Below are 15,167 nucleotides of genomic sequence, written 5' to 3'. Positions count from 1 at the left end.
GGGATCGAACCCAGGACCTTCTTGCTGTGAGGCGACAGTGCTACCCACTAAGCCACCGTGCCACCCATGAACTCGCTAAGTAATACGATATTCCGAAATCAAGCATCTCCATGATTAATAAGCATAGAGATTCAAAAAAAGTAAAAGTAAAGTGCAGGTTTTATTGTTTTTTTTTTATTGATTTTTATTGATTTTTTTTTTTTATTGTATTTCAGCCTAAAATATATGCTGTTCCACAGGACCATGGAATTCCTTAACAGGTTTCCCATATATCCTTACGTGAAAAAATACCTTGAAACTCAACGCCTTTTAAACTCGATGCCATTCCTAGAACTAACTGACAATGAGTTTCAAGGTACCACTGTATTATGTTTTTATCACATGCTTTTCATTCTGTGTAGTTTACACACAATTTTTTGTGTTTATAAAAAGCCTGTTTTATTTTGATAAACTAAGGTATTTATTCAGTTTAGGTCTGGCTCCCTTGCATCTGGCTGATCTTTTACAACGCTATGTCCCTTTCCGCAGGCTAAGATCGTTTGATGCTGGTCTCCTTGTTATACCTAGGTTTAGGTTGACCACCATGGGTCGTAGATCATTTAGTGTTGCTGCCCCGACAGCAACTGTTCTTGACTGTTGTTCTTGACTGTAATCACTATGTGAAGCGTCCTTGGGTATTATGAAAGGCGCTATATAAGTCGAATGTATTATTATTATTATTATTATTCAAATTACAAGACTTTAATCAAGACCACTGATTCAGTGAAATGCTGTAAAACATGCTAACATACTTTGAGTCTGGAGGGAAAACGTCATCGCTACAGATGTAGGTAAGTGAAATATTGCTGATATATTGCACTAACAACAGTGTTAGAAAGATACCTTTGCATTGGAGAAGATGTGACATTGCTATGTTAGTGACCTAATTAACTGCGCATTGGGGGTTGTAGTGTGAGAAAAACAGTTTTCTCTGTGTTTTTAATAGTGTATTGTATTTTATTCAGGAATCTTGGACATGTATTAACAATGTGCACATTTAAAGCAGGTAAATGTATGACAAATTACTCACTTCTCCGGGAGGCCCTGAGGGGCCTTGGTCACCTTTCTGCCCCTACACACACACACACACACACACACACACACACAAACACACAATGTGTTATTAAAATAATGTTTGGTCATGGCTGGTGTGTTACTTAAAATATAAATAAGTCCAATTGTTAAGGACAGAAGAAGATGTTTACTGCACATCTGACCTTTGAACCAGCATTCCCTATAAGACCAGAGTATCCTACATCACCAGGAAAACCCTAAATAAAAACAAAAAAAGACAAAAATGATAAACATCTATAATTATTTCTAACTGTAGCAATATCTTGAGCAGCGTGTTTTATATAAACCTTATTTATGGAAACATTTAGACGTTTTGTAAAATGCATTAAAAAAAGAACCTGTGATGTGTTCACTATCTTGAGTCTTTATTTAATGTCAAATGAACAAAGAAATTACTTTTAATTATTTGGCTAAACAAACTTAATTATATTTTGTAAATATAAACACATTTTAAATTTGATGTCTGCAACATACTTAAAAAGGGTAAAAAAAACAGGGGAAAAAAGTTTATAGAATATAAATGAATGGTATCACATGTTGATGGGAAACCATGAGATTAAGCTGACCATTAACTTGGCATTGCATGCGAATCTACAGTATCATGCCACTGTCATATAGTGACACAGGCTCTGGGGTATTTCAGAAACCTTTGTCATTCAATACAGTCCACCACTGCATTAAGAAATGCAACAACTGTTATGCAAAGAGAAAGCCACAAATCAGTTCCATGCAGAAATACTGCCAAGTTCTTCATGTCCTAGCTCATCTCAGATAAATCAAACAGCAGTGGTAACAAGTGCTGTGGTACAATTTTTTTCCAGCTTGTTTTTGGAAAAACAGATGTCAAGTTTGAGAAGGACTATCCATGGTGTCATATTAAACACTTGCATCGTATGTATGAAGTTACCTTAATGGGTCGATCTCCTTTGAGTTTGGAGGAAGCTTCCATACATAAGGGTTACCACAGCGGATCTGGTTCGCATACCAGAACCAGAACAAATCTGTTAGTTCCACATGGGCATGTGTTTCCTTATGTTCCTCTCTGAAGGCTTTGGCGACATCTGGTGGAGCTGAAGGAAACTTCACCCCCAGCTCTCCCTTGGCTAATTAGGCACACCTTTTCCCAATCCACTCCTCATCAGCTAGAAGTCAAAAGCCCATGGTTTCTCCCCAGTCACTACCAGATCGTCGGTTGATGCCAGCTTGTATACTGCTCAGCTTGCCTAGTTTTGTGAACGCTAGTTTGCCAAATTTTTTTCCTTTTTTTTCCCCTGGAGTTCTGGCACCTGGGTTCCTGCCGGTTCTTTGTGCCTCCTTCCCGGTTCCCTCACCACTCCTCCCGAGTGCCTCTTGCTTCCATCTCCGCTTTCTGGTTCCCCCTGCTGCTGCTTCCAAGTGCCTCTCGCATTAAGTATACTGATTTTGGTGCTTTCAATAAACTTGTTGAACCTACTTCTGTGTCTGTGATTTCATGTTCACCTTGTGGTTCCTAACCAACCTTTACTGGCCTATTGCCGACCTTAACACAATCTCAGATTCTTGTTTGTACTGCATTTTACTAAATGGCCCAACTTTGAAATCACATTTGTGTATTATCACTGGACAATAATACCACAAAGTGTATGTTTCCCCCATTGTTATTCATTTCTTATTGTTAGAGCATTACCTTGGAACCAAACTCTCCTTGGAGCCCTTCTTTCCCAACTTTGCCCTAAAATGTAGCAAATGTAAAAAATAAGATTTAAAACTTTAAACCAATAATAATTAGTTGGTAATGCTGATATAATTATTAAATACAACAATAGTCTGTAAATGAAAAGAGCACACAACTAAAATGCATATGGTTGTAATTACATCATAAAAATAGATAATATATAAATTATCAACCCTATGCAGTATGAAAATTAATCTAGTCAGTTTACATCAAATTAAAAAAAGGCAAAAATATTTATGTAGGAATTTAATAATAATTGGATTTGTCCACCTTGTTCAAAGTACAAAATACAACAAATTGCAAAACCCATCTTTTTTTTACAATAGTACTAGAATTATACCTTACATTATAGTAACATTGTATTTTTAAAACAGTTAACTGAGAAGAAAAAATGAAGAAAACTATAAAATAGCAAATAGCTTAGCAATTTATTAAGGTACAGCTAGATACTATTAATACTATGTTTACCAGTATTCAAAATACCTCAGGTCCTGGATCTCCTTGGTTTCCGTTCTCTCCCTTCATGCCAGAAATTCCTGGCTGGCCCTTATGAAATGAAATAAAAGACAATTCAGTGCAGTGTAGTAAAACACACTAGCCAGGAATTCTCTTCATCTGTACATGTCTGTCGGGGCCCTTCACATCTGTTTACATTACAGTGGACCGCACACCCTAAAGTTGGCATGGTGTAAGGGTTTTACAACCATCAAGGAAGGGTTTAAATCCTACCCTCCCCACATTCATTAGCATTACAATCACTTAAACTTAATCTCACCTGCATTTGCCACATTTCAGAGCTCCATAGCATTATAGCACCATCTAATAACCACGAATGGTTAGTCTTCTTCGTGTGCAGGAGAAAGGAATCAAATTCTGTCATATGATTTCAAGAGACGTCTACTTGAAAGTTATTGGCTACATCCACTGCATGTCACACCTCTCAAAGTACGTTGAAAAGAGGTGGGACAACCACTCCCAGTTCAGAGAGTTTTTCTAAGCAGTTTTTCATGCAGTTGTTTTTCACAAAGATTTGCTCACCAATTTGCAGCAGATTTTTGCTCAGAGTTTTGCTCATTTGCGTAACATTTCTAAAATAAGAAATATACTATCTGTTAATGACGCCGAAAAACTAATCCATGCGTTTATAACTTCTCGGTTAGATTATTGTAATGCTCTTCTAACAGGATGCTCTGGCAGATCCTTAAACAAACTCCAGTTAGTTCAAAATGCAGCAGCTCGAGTGCTAACTAGAACTAAAAAATTTGACCATATTACTCCTGTTCTATCATCTCTACACTGGCTGCCAGTTAAATTTCGCATTGATTACAAAATACTTTTACTAACTTATAAAGCGCTACATGGTCTGGCTCCACAGTATCTGAGTGAGTTTATTAATTACTACAATCCAGCACGTCCACTTCGTTCACAAGATGCAGGGTTACTTATAGTTCCTAGAATTAAAAAGATCACGGCTGGTGGAAGAGCGTTTTCTTACAAAGCTCCACAACTGTGGAATAATCTTCCTGCCTCTGTTCGGGATTCGGAAACAGTCTCAATGTTTAAGTCTAGACTGAAAACATATTCATTTTCTCAGGCTTTTGATTAGTATAGACAAAGGCGCAGAGCTTGGGGGTTCTTGGTCATAGAAACTTGTGGTGATCAGGGATGTTGGGTTGCTGTCGTCCTGCCTCTCTTGTCCGATCACTCAGGTTTGATGACGGTGGGGAGATGGGCGCTGATGTCCTGTGAAAGCCTTCATGACCTTGTTACCTGCTCGCTCTCCCTTTTAGTTATGCTGTAATAATTAGGGCTGCCGGAGTCTAAAACTCTCTGTAAAACTGTTTGTCAACTAGCATTGTACATTATTAACTACATTCTCTGTTGTTTTACCCCGAGGGCATTCTGATGGAAACCTGTTTACCCGCCGAGGTTAAGGATTAAAGTCGAGACTGCCGGGACAACGATGCTGCTCCTGTCAAATGTGACGGGTCTGGAGTAATTGCAATGACAAGAAATCACTACAGACTTTATTGAAGACTAGAGCGGATAACAACTCTATTATTATTTAATTGTTTATTTATCTATTTATTACCAGTTATGACTTTTAGATCATTTAATTCTGTGTTTGTATGATTTGTGTAAATCGTGTATTTATTTAAAGTATCCTCCAGGCCACCCAAGAAGGATGGGCCCTGCTGAGTCTGGTTCCTCTCAAGGTTTCTTCCTGTAATTTTCAGGGAGTTTTTCCTTGCCACAGTCGCCCTCGGCTTGCTCAACAGGGGTTTTTGTATCTGTTGGTCCTGGATTTTGTAAAGTTGCTTTGAGACAATGTATATTGTAAAAAGCGCTATATAAATAAAGTTGACTTGACTTGACTGTTGTTTGAAATCATTCAGTTAAAGCAGCTGATGCCGATTCATGTTTTATTCAGAGCTTGGAGCTTTTTTTAAAGTAGTGGCACTCTCTATGCTCATAGTAAACTGGTCAAGTTTACCGGCTGCATTAAACTGATTGCATCTAGCTAATTCACATGTTGGGATTTGGATTGTACCGATATATATTTGAGATATATTTGAGATTGTACCGATTGCCAAGGTACTCACTCACTTTCTTAACTGCTTATCCAATTAGGGTCACAGAGGGGTGCTGGAGCCTATCCCAGCTTTTCAATGGGTGCAAGTCACACAGTAACACCCTGGATGTGGCGCCAGTCCATCGTAGGGCAGACACACATACACACACACACACACATCCAATTAACCTGACTACATGTTTTTGGACTGTGGGAGGAAACCGGAGCTCCCGGACACGCAGACATGTGGATGGAACCCAGGACCTTCCTGCTGTGTGGCGACAGTGCTACCCACCGAGCCACCATGCTGCCCCGGTTACCAAGGTAAAGTTTTAAAGGTTAAAGGTAAAGACATGTGGATCGAACTCAGGACCTTCTTGCTGTGTGGCGACAGTGCTACCCACCGAGCCACCATGCTGCCCCGGTTACCAAGGTAAAACTCCAAACTCCATTTATCAGTACCTGAGTGCTACAATGAGGAGCTGGAGTACTATAGGGGTTTTTTGTTACAATGCTCATAAGCATTTTTTGCTAGTTATAACTTTTAGTTCAATTTATAATTTTGTGTATGTATGATTTGTGTAAATCCTATTTATTTAAATTATTCTCCAGGCCACCCAAGAAGGATGGGTCCCTGCTGAGTCTGGTTCATCTCAAGTTTTCGTCCTGTAATTTTAGGGGAGTTTTTCCTTGTTTGACTTAAAATTTGACATTTTTTTCAAAACTTTTTATTTCCTGACTCAGTGTTCAATAGTTCTATCATCTTTAACCATGAGCGAATTTTTGATAACCTAGTTGGTGGCAGGCAGGTCACACCATATTTACTGCACAGTAGAACAGGAGATGGCCAGTTGCAGATTAGCTAGTCTAGTTGCAGAAGGTGGATTTGACTTGGGTGCACTAATGGCCATTTACCAACATGGCCTGGCTGGGGAGTAAGGATTAACTGGCAACACAGGAGCTCTTTACTGACCTGAGTATCAGCCTTGCAAACCAGTAGAGGGACCGAAAAATGAAAACTGGGTGGCAATCCAGGATTTATCAGAGCTCACCTCAACCCAGGTCCTTCTACCACTACCTCCTGACCTATCTGATTATGTTGAACACACCATTCAGTTAGGTGTGTAAAAATGGGATGTCCCATGAACTTGTGACAGACCGGACCTGTTCTCCCAACACCTCTGAGGGTTTGTTGGACACCAAGGTTGTGGGTAACATGGACACCACTCTGATCTGGGTTCTTGAGATAAAAATAAAAACACCCATTTCAGTGTGTGTATAGCCCAGCATGTGGAGCAGATATCATTGTTCTAACAAGGCTTCATTTAGTATCTAATTCTAGAAAAAGCAGTTTACCAACAAATGTTCTAATCTGCACAAAAACAGTGTTCATGAAACATTGTAATCAGGATTTATACTCCAGCATTACATTTACATTTTAGGCATTTAGCAGACACCTTTATCCAAAGCAACTTACATTGCAGTTACAGTATACAGTCTGAGCAATTGAGGGTTAAGGGCCTTGCTCGAGTGGCCAACAGGGTTATTATCGTTAACGAAAACAAACAAAATAATGAAAACTGAAACTGAAAAAAACATTTTCGTTAACTGAAATAAATAAAAACGGTAATTAAAAGAAAAAACGATAACTAACTGGAACTGTATTAGGCGTTTACAAAACTAACTAAAACATACTAAAATTATAGAGAGAATACCCTTCGTTTTCGTGTTTGTCAATTTATTTATGAGCCTTGTGAACTGATATGAAATAGATTTTTTCCACTCAAGCAGTTTTACGTTAGCTGCCGGCACCGTACGGTACCTCATGGTCCCTGACGGCACTTCTTGTTTACAGTCCGTTTCTGCTCACCACGCTAGTTAGTTAGGTAGGTAGGTAGGTAGGTAGGTAGGTAGGAAGGATAGATAGATAGATAGATAGATAGATAGATAGATAGATAGATAGATAGATAGATAGATAGACAGATAAGATAAGATAGATAAGATAGATAGATAGATAGATAGATAGATAGATAGATAGATAGATAGATAGATAGATAGATAGATAGATAGATAGATAGATAGATAGATTAGATAGATAGATTAGATAGATAGACAGATAGACAGATAGATAGATAGATAGATAGATAGATAGATAGATAGATAGATAGATAGATAGATAGATAGATAGATAGATAGATACTTTATTGATCCCGAAGGAAATTAGAGTTGCCCCTATATTATGCCCCTATAGTACACTTAACATTCTTAAAGGGCCAGACAATATTTTTGTAATTCACATTACATGAAAGGTGAGACATTAGAAAACAACATTCTTTTTCTTAGAATAGCCCTTTTTTAAGGAAAAATAGTTCTTGTGTGAATTACAAGAGCAGGAAAAACTACGGCAGATACAAAAGGTGCCCATGGCTAGCAAACCCCCATGGCAGGGGGCCTCCACGACATGAACTCAACCACTCACCTCACTGCCCCCCACATTGGCTGCACTCGCCAGGTCGTTATTATTATATTACATTATTTTTGTTAAGTAAAATTAAAATAACTAAAACTGTGCATTAAAAATACCAGAGGCAGGAATTTGGACTTGAAGTGTAACTTCTGAGTGAGTACTTTTAATTCATTCTGATCAGCTATCAGCATATGCAATTTGTTGAGGGGGCCCAACATTTTGTATCACGTGACAGCCCTAATTATTATGTTTATGTGTGTCCTTAGTCTATTGACTATTTTCAGCAGCAGTATTACACACATTTTGCACTTAAGGCTGCTATCTTTTGAACTGTTACAGTTTTTGTGGACAGTTGGTTGTTCAACAGCAATTGAATAAATTTTTTGAGTTTTTATTACACAATACTTACTCTGACCTTTTTGAATCCTGCACCTGAAAAATAACCCAAAGTATGAAAAAACTAAAACTAATACTAGAAGAAATGAAAACTAAACTAAAACTAAGCATTCAAATAATAATAAAAACTAATAAAAACTAGCAAACCCACTCTAAAAACTAATTAAAACTAACTGAATTAGAGAGAAAAAAGTCACAACGAAATAAAACTAAACTATAATGAAAAATCCAAAACTATTATAACCTTGGTGCCCAACAGCAGCAACCTGGCAGTGGTGGGGTTTAAACCAGCGACCTTCTGATCACTAGTCCAGTACCTTAACCACTTTTTGGACAACAGGTTGCTCTAAAAGCACTTGTTCTCAAGCCCACACTAAACCAAAACATAAATAATGTTTGTAAATGAGTTTTTACAGTTTAAAGCACATCAATAGGCTATACTTCATTCACAGATTACAAAATATGCACAAAAGCCCAAAAGTAGTGGCTCTTTAGATAGGCAACATTGGTTAAAATAGCAAGTTGCTAAAATGCTCAATAAACAAGCTTTGTTTGGAATTAAAGTTAGGTAGAAAATCTCCCAAAACAGAAATACTTTAGTAAAGATACACAAAAACATACTGTACAAGGTACTGTAACAAATTACATTCCATCAGGACCATGCAGCTGAACTGGGAATGTCAGAAACTCCTCCTAGAGAAGATGGCACTGTAACATACTGGCCCCACCATGCCAACTTTAACTAACATTGGGATGCACAGACTGACACAACTGTAGTTCTCGAGGAACTACACAAATAAAGCATACACCACAGCATACATCACTCTTCAAGTTCAGCAGTAGGGGCATGTCTCACCCTCTGCAAGGCACCCAGGGGTCACATGGACCCTGAAATTAATATGCAGGTGTATCTGATTGTCCACAAGGATGTGTTTGTCATTGTGGCTGCCTGCCAGGCCTGTGCTTGAAACAAGGAACTTTAATTGAATGAATCAACTGAATGGCCTTGGTTCTCAGTTGACTCTAGACATTATAACAGGGTTGCCTGTATCCTAGGGCAACCTTCTATGTGGAAATGAGTCTTGGTTTTGGTAAAAGATTTGCCCCTACACATGGAGCCAAACTACATTGGACATCATACACCATTATTATGACTTGAATTTAAAGTCTTGGAAAAAAGAAAGAAAGAAAAGAAAAACCATGAAAATAAAAGAGAATACAGACAACAAAACAAATTGGTGTCCGTGTTTAACCTTTTTTCAGTATTAAGTCTTTTTAGCTCAGACAGCTTCTGGTTTTCTCACTGTGTTTCTTACTGTTGTTTTAGACATGTTTATTATAGCTCTACTTGCCCACCCATAGCATGGTTGATAGTGTTGTGTTTTAGTGCTTTATACTCGTGTGTGTTACGTGGGGGGGAGAAAACAGGACCCAGGATGCAGAGAATAGTAACAGAAAATGTTATTAATAAAAGTAAACAAATAATAACCAGGGATATAACATTTAACATAGGAAAAAAAACTAAACCGAGTCGCAAATCCCCATCGCAGCTTGCGAGGCCGTCGCGACCGGTACTGCAGGGATGGAGCTTCTCCATAGAGGAAACGAGAGAAAACCCCGAACTCGCCTCAGCGCAGCTCGGGGATCAGATGACTCTGTCACCAGCTGCGTTTCACAACACAGCTGGTGATAGAGCCGATCTATAGGAAACGAGAGAAAAGTCCGAACTCGCCTCAGCGCAGTCCGGGAAAACCGGCGGCTCTGTCTCCAGCCGCACCTTGCCGTCACCGGGCAGAAGCACACCTATAGGAAACAAGAGAAAACCCGAACTCGCCTCAGCGTAGTCCGAGGAAACCGGTGGCTCTGGCACCAGCCGCACCTTGCTGTCACCGGTCAGACGCACACCTATAAGAAACGAGAAAAACCCGAACTCGCCTCAGCGTAGTCCGGGGGAACCGGTGGCTCTGGCACCAGCCGCACCTTGCTGACACCGGGCAGAAGCACACCTATTAAAAACAAGGAACACCCCGAACGCGCCGCAGCGTAGTTCGGGGAATCGGGTGGCTATGACGTCAGCCGCAGCTGAAAAGAAGCCAACCCGTTTGATGCAAGGAACACTCCGAACTCGCCATCGTGACGTTCGGGGAATCAGATGGCCATGTCACCGATCGCGCCTCAGCACGATCGGGAAGGAGCACACCTGTTTAGCACAAGGGACACCCCGAAATCGCCGTCGCGCAGTTCGGGGAGCCCGATGGCTAAGTCACCAGCCACACCTTGCTGTGGCTGGGACTGAAAAAACAAAAAGCCGACTTTAACTAAAATAAACCAAACCAAACGAAACAGGGCTAAAGGCATGACAACCTGTGGCTGCATGGTGCCTGCTTAAATAAGCAGGCACAGCTGCAGGTTGTCAGCCTTAATTAGAAGGCCTCTAATTTAAGGCCTTTGTTCCAGAGGATCTGTAATTCCTGCGACGCCGGGAACCAAGGTAGGTTAACCCCAACGCCGCAGGAAACCTTACAGTTTGCTCTCAGTTTTTACATTAGCCTTAAAGAATAGGCAAATTCATATTTAAATCCAATGTTAATTTGAAAGATAAAGAAAGTACACTTTTGAAATCAGTTACTAATTTATGTTGTGTAATACAGTATGGTATAAAGTCACAAGACTGCTGGTAAAAAAATGGTAAGCATTACAGTGGGGCCAAAAAGTATTTAGTCAGCCACTGATTGTGCAGGTTCTCCTACTTAAAAAGATGAGAGAGGTCTGTAATTTTCATCATAGGTACACTTCAACTATGAGAGACAAAATGAGAAAAAAAAAATCCAGGAAATCACATTGTAGGATTTTTTAATATTTTTTTTGTAAATTATGGTGGAAAATAAGTATTTGGTCAATAACAAAAGTTCAACTCAATACTTTGTAACATAACCTTTGTTGGCAATGACAGAGGTCAAACGTTTCCTGTAAGTCTTCACCAGGTTTGCACACACTGTAGCTTGTATTTTGGCCCATTCCTCCATGCAGATCTCCTCTAGAGCAGTGATGTTTTGGGGCTGTCACTGGGCAACACGAACTCCACACATTTTCTATGGGGTTGAGGTCTGGGGTTCTATGGGGTTGAACTCCTTCGTTGCCCGAGCGGTGTGTTTGGGATCATTGTCATGCTGGAAGACCCAGCCACGTTCCATCTTCAATGCTCTCACTGATGGAAGGAGGTTTTGGCTTAAAATCTCACGATACATGGCCCCGTTCATTCTTCCCTTAACACGGATCAGTCGTCCTGTCCCCTTTGCAGAATAACAGCCCCAAAGCATGATGTTCCCACCCCCATGCTTCACAGTAGGTATGGTGTTCTTGGGTTCTTCTTCTTCCTCCAAACACGACGAGTTGAGTTTTTACCAAAAAGTTCCATTTTGGTTTCATCTGACCACATGATATTCTCCCAATTCTCTTCTGGATCATCCATATGCTCTCTGGCAAACTTCAGACGGGCCTGGACATGTACTGGCTTAAGCAGGGGGACACGCCTGGCACTGCAGGATTTGAGTCCCTCTCGGCGTAGTGTGTTACTGATGGTAGCCTTTGTACTTTGGTCCCAGCTCTCTGCAGGTCATTCATCAGGTCCCTCCATGTAGTTCTGGGATTTTTGCTCACCGTTCTCATGATCATTTTGACCCCACGGGATGAGATCTTGACCCCAAGGGAGATTATCAATGGTCTTGTATGTCTTCCATTTTCTTACAATTGCTCCCACAGTTGATTTATTCACACCAACCTGCTTGCCTATTGTAGATTCACTCTTCCCAGCCTGGAGCAGGTCTACAATTTTCTTCCTGGTGTCCTTCGACAGCTCTTTGGTCTTGGCCATGGTTGACTGTTTGAGGCTGTGGACAGGTGTCTTTTATACAGATAACGAGGTCAAACAGGTGCCATTAATACAGGTAACGAGTGGAGGACAGAAGAGCTTCTTAAAGAAGAAGTTACAGGTCTGTGAGAGCCAGAAATCTTGCTTGTTTGTTATTGACCAAATACTTATTTTCCACCATAATGTACAAACAAATTCTTTACAAATCCTACAATGTGATTTCCTGGATTTTTTTTTCTCATTTTGTCTCTCATAGTTGAAGTGTACCTATGATGAAAATTACAGACCTCTCTCATCTTTCTAAGTAGGAGAACCTACACAATCAGTGGATGACTAAATACTTTTTGACCCCACTGTACTTCTATAGATGTGAATGACAGCTGCAAACAAAGCTCCAAAATGTATGTGTTAATTTTACTATATACAAGCATGTGTATGTACAGTATGTATGTTTATATTTGCACTGACCATTTTTCCAGGGCTTCCGATCTCGCCAAAATCCCCAGGGTCCCCCTGTAGGCAGTGTAAGAAAATTGGGGTCATAATGTGTAAGCTAAATATACCATTTTACCATTTATATTTTTTATTTACTACAAATGTAACTAAACAATAAATAAATAACTAATAATAAAAAAAAAACTAAAAGCACCTGCAACTACATCTCTGTAGACCTAAAGTCACCTGAATTAACTGAATTAAATAGTGAACTAGCCTAATCTTACAATGATTAGGCTAATTCATCTTAGGCTTCCATCCTGTCAGTTGAGGTGGCTTTTTTTTCCCTTGGCTGCCGCTCAGAAGTTGTGCATCAACACAACAGATAACATGTCTGTGAACCTTGACCGCAGTCTGTGGGGCATGGTTTGTTTTTATTTCTTTTCTTGGAGGACATTGTGCTCTAATTTGATGACCAAGCACTGATTTAATGATCGAGTATATTGTTCTGAGGATTTATTCTAGTGATACTGAATTTCCCAGTGTAAAGTGTGTGCTGTGTGACATTTGTGATGTGGTTTATAGTGTTGGCATTTGTGATATTGGAAGTGTATATAGTAACCGCCTTAGATTTATCTAGGTTTGATTTTGTTTCATTTTCTTTACATTCTTTTTTTTTCTTTTTATCCCTTTTGCTAGTGATTTATCGCTTTGATGTGTATTTTTGATGAGTATTTTAAGTGTTAAAATTGTTTTATTGATTTCATTATTGAATTGTATTGTAATTTTAATTTGTAATTTTTGTAATGTGTCCTCCATGATTCCCTTTGTAATTTATTAGATGAAAAGTGTTTTAAGAAATAAAGAGTGTTTCTATTTATTCCAAACATATATCTCTTCCTTTATGCTAGATGAGTGCCTTCAAACTTTTCCTTGGGTAAATGTTCCCCTTGGTGAAATTCCCAGGGTGGTGTAGTCTGCATTGTATTATTTTCTTGATTTTTTCATAACATTATTGTGCTTTGCCAAATTTAGGCATAGTCAGAGGCATGTGTCAACAGCTTTTGGATCTGGTAGAGCAGCTTAGGGCTGAGAATGAGTGACTTTTGCAGAAAAAGGCCACGGCCCTGCCCTCTACCTCTACTGTTGTCCCCTCTTGATCTTCTACAGTGCCGTCCCTTCATGTGAGTATGCCTGTAACTGACAGGTTTGTTTTTGTGCCTTAAGAAAGAAAGTGTCCAGTGTTTAATAGAAGGACAGAAATAGCAATTAATGAATAAGTGAAGGACATGCAGGTCTGTATTCAAGCTTGCAATCTTTTTCTTGCTGATTAGTCCTTGTTTATTCTTGAAAGTAAAGACCAGGGGAGAGATTAGACATTGCCCTAGTGAAGAGAGAGGAGATTTATTGAAGGTGTTTGCTATTTTGCAGGATTTGTACAGTTGTTCACAATTAGATGTAGACTTAATAAAATCCTAAAGATTTTATTTAGTAGGAAACAGCAGGAGCGGGAGTCTATGCAGGTGTTTTCATTTGCTTTAATGCATCTTATAGAAAAGATTAAACAAAATGCATCTTGTGATGGATAACAATAGTGTCCTGTTACATAACACAGGTCTGCAAAAAAAATTTTTTCAAGAGCTGTTTTGGTTATTCCACGTAATCTTTATGTTTTTGGGTGCGCTGAATCCAAAAATGACCTCCGTTTTGTCATAGGACATCACATTTTCTGACAATTTAGGTAACTATGTTAAATAAGGCAATACCTCAAAATAAATGAAAGTAGACTTATAAAATTAATTTTTTATTACAAATTTTTCATGAAAATAATTTTTTTAACTGGAATTAGCTCACTAACACACACTAAAATCGATTATTCTTCCCTGTGAGGGTCCTCTTGGTACATTTACACTTGTGAGTAGCATCTGGAATGTCTCTCTGAAGCGTTCAACAGTAGTCTGCCATCATTGTAATGCTCCATCTTTCCTGGTATCTTCTTTCCATCTCTTTAATGTCCTGGTGGAATCGTTCACCTTGCTCTTCACTCACAGCTCCCAAATTTTCAGGAAAGTTGTCAAGGTGGGAGTGGAGGAAATGCACTTTCAAACTCATCAGGCAACCTAAAGCTTGAAATGCTTTCAGCATTCGTCCGACGATCTTTTTGTAGTCAGGATCTTTGTTATTGCCTAAAAATTTCTTTATGACTTCTGTAAATGCAATCCACCCTTCTTTTTGAGGTTCCGTCATGGTATTGATAAACTCTTGATCAGCTATAAGCCTTCTAATGTCTGGTCCGACGAACACACCTTCCTTCAATTTTGCCTCCGAGAGGCCTGGAAACTTGATGACCAAGTATTTGAAGCATTCTCCATCTCTTGGAAGGGATTTTACGAATTGCTTCAACAATCCCAATTTTATGTGGAGAGGTGGTAGAAGAACTTTATCGGGAGGTACCAAAGTTTCTCGGGGGACATTTTTTTCACCAACTGTGAGCACCCTCGGCTGGCAACTCTTCTTGGTCCAGTGATTTTGTCGGTCTCGACTGTCCCATAGACACAGAAAACAAGGGTATTTGGTATACCCAGCTTGTTGCCCGAGC

The 15,167-nt window shown here is 39.4% G+C and overlaps 1 protein-coding gene across 1 annotated transcript in view; it reads right to left on the bottom strand.

Annotated features, from left to right (window-relative positions):
• Window positions 1-15,167, bottom strand: part of col4a3 (collagen, type IV, alpha 3) — a 221,777-nt gene that overhangs the window by 198,196 nt on the left and 8,414 nt on the right. Inside the window, exons 6-10 of the mRNA XM_063016668.1 lie at window positions 12,602-12,646; window positions 3,311-3,373; window positions 2,780-2,824; window positions 1,257-1,310; window positions 1,070-1,111 (exon numbers count right to left, since the gene is read on the bottom strand). Of these exons, the coding sequence (XP_062872738.1) occupies window positions 1,070-1,111; window positions 1,257-1,310; window positions 2,780-2,824; window positions 3,311-3,373; window positions 12,602-12,646 (249 nt within the window). The remainder of the gene's footprint in view (window positions 1-1,069; window positions 1,112-1,256; window positions 1,311-2,779; window positions 2,825-3,310; window positions 3,374-12,601; window positions 12,647-15,167) is intronic.

The sequence above is a fragment of the Trichomycterus rosablanca genome, chromosome 20 (genome assembly GCF_030014385.1).
Source record: "Trichomycterus rosablanca isolate fTriRos1 chromosome 20, fTriRos1.hap1, whole genome shotgun sequence".
Lineage (NCBI taxonomy): Eukaryota > Metazoa > Chordata > Actinopteri > Siluriformes > Trichomycteridae > Trichomycterus > Trichomycterus rosablanca.
Note: the sequence above shows the minus strand (reverse complement) of the source record. Positions and strands in the feature narration are given on the sequence as shown.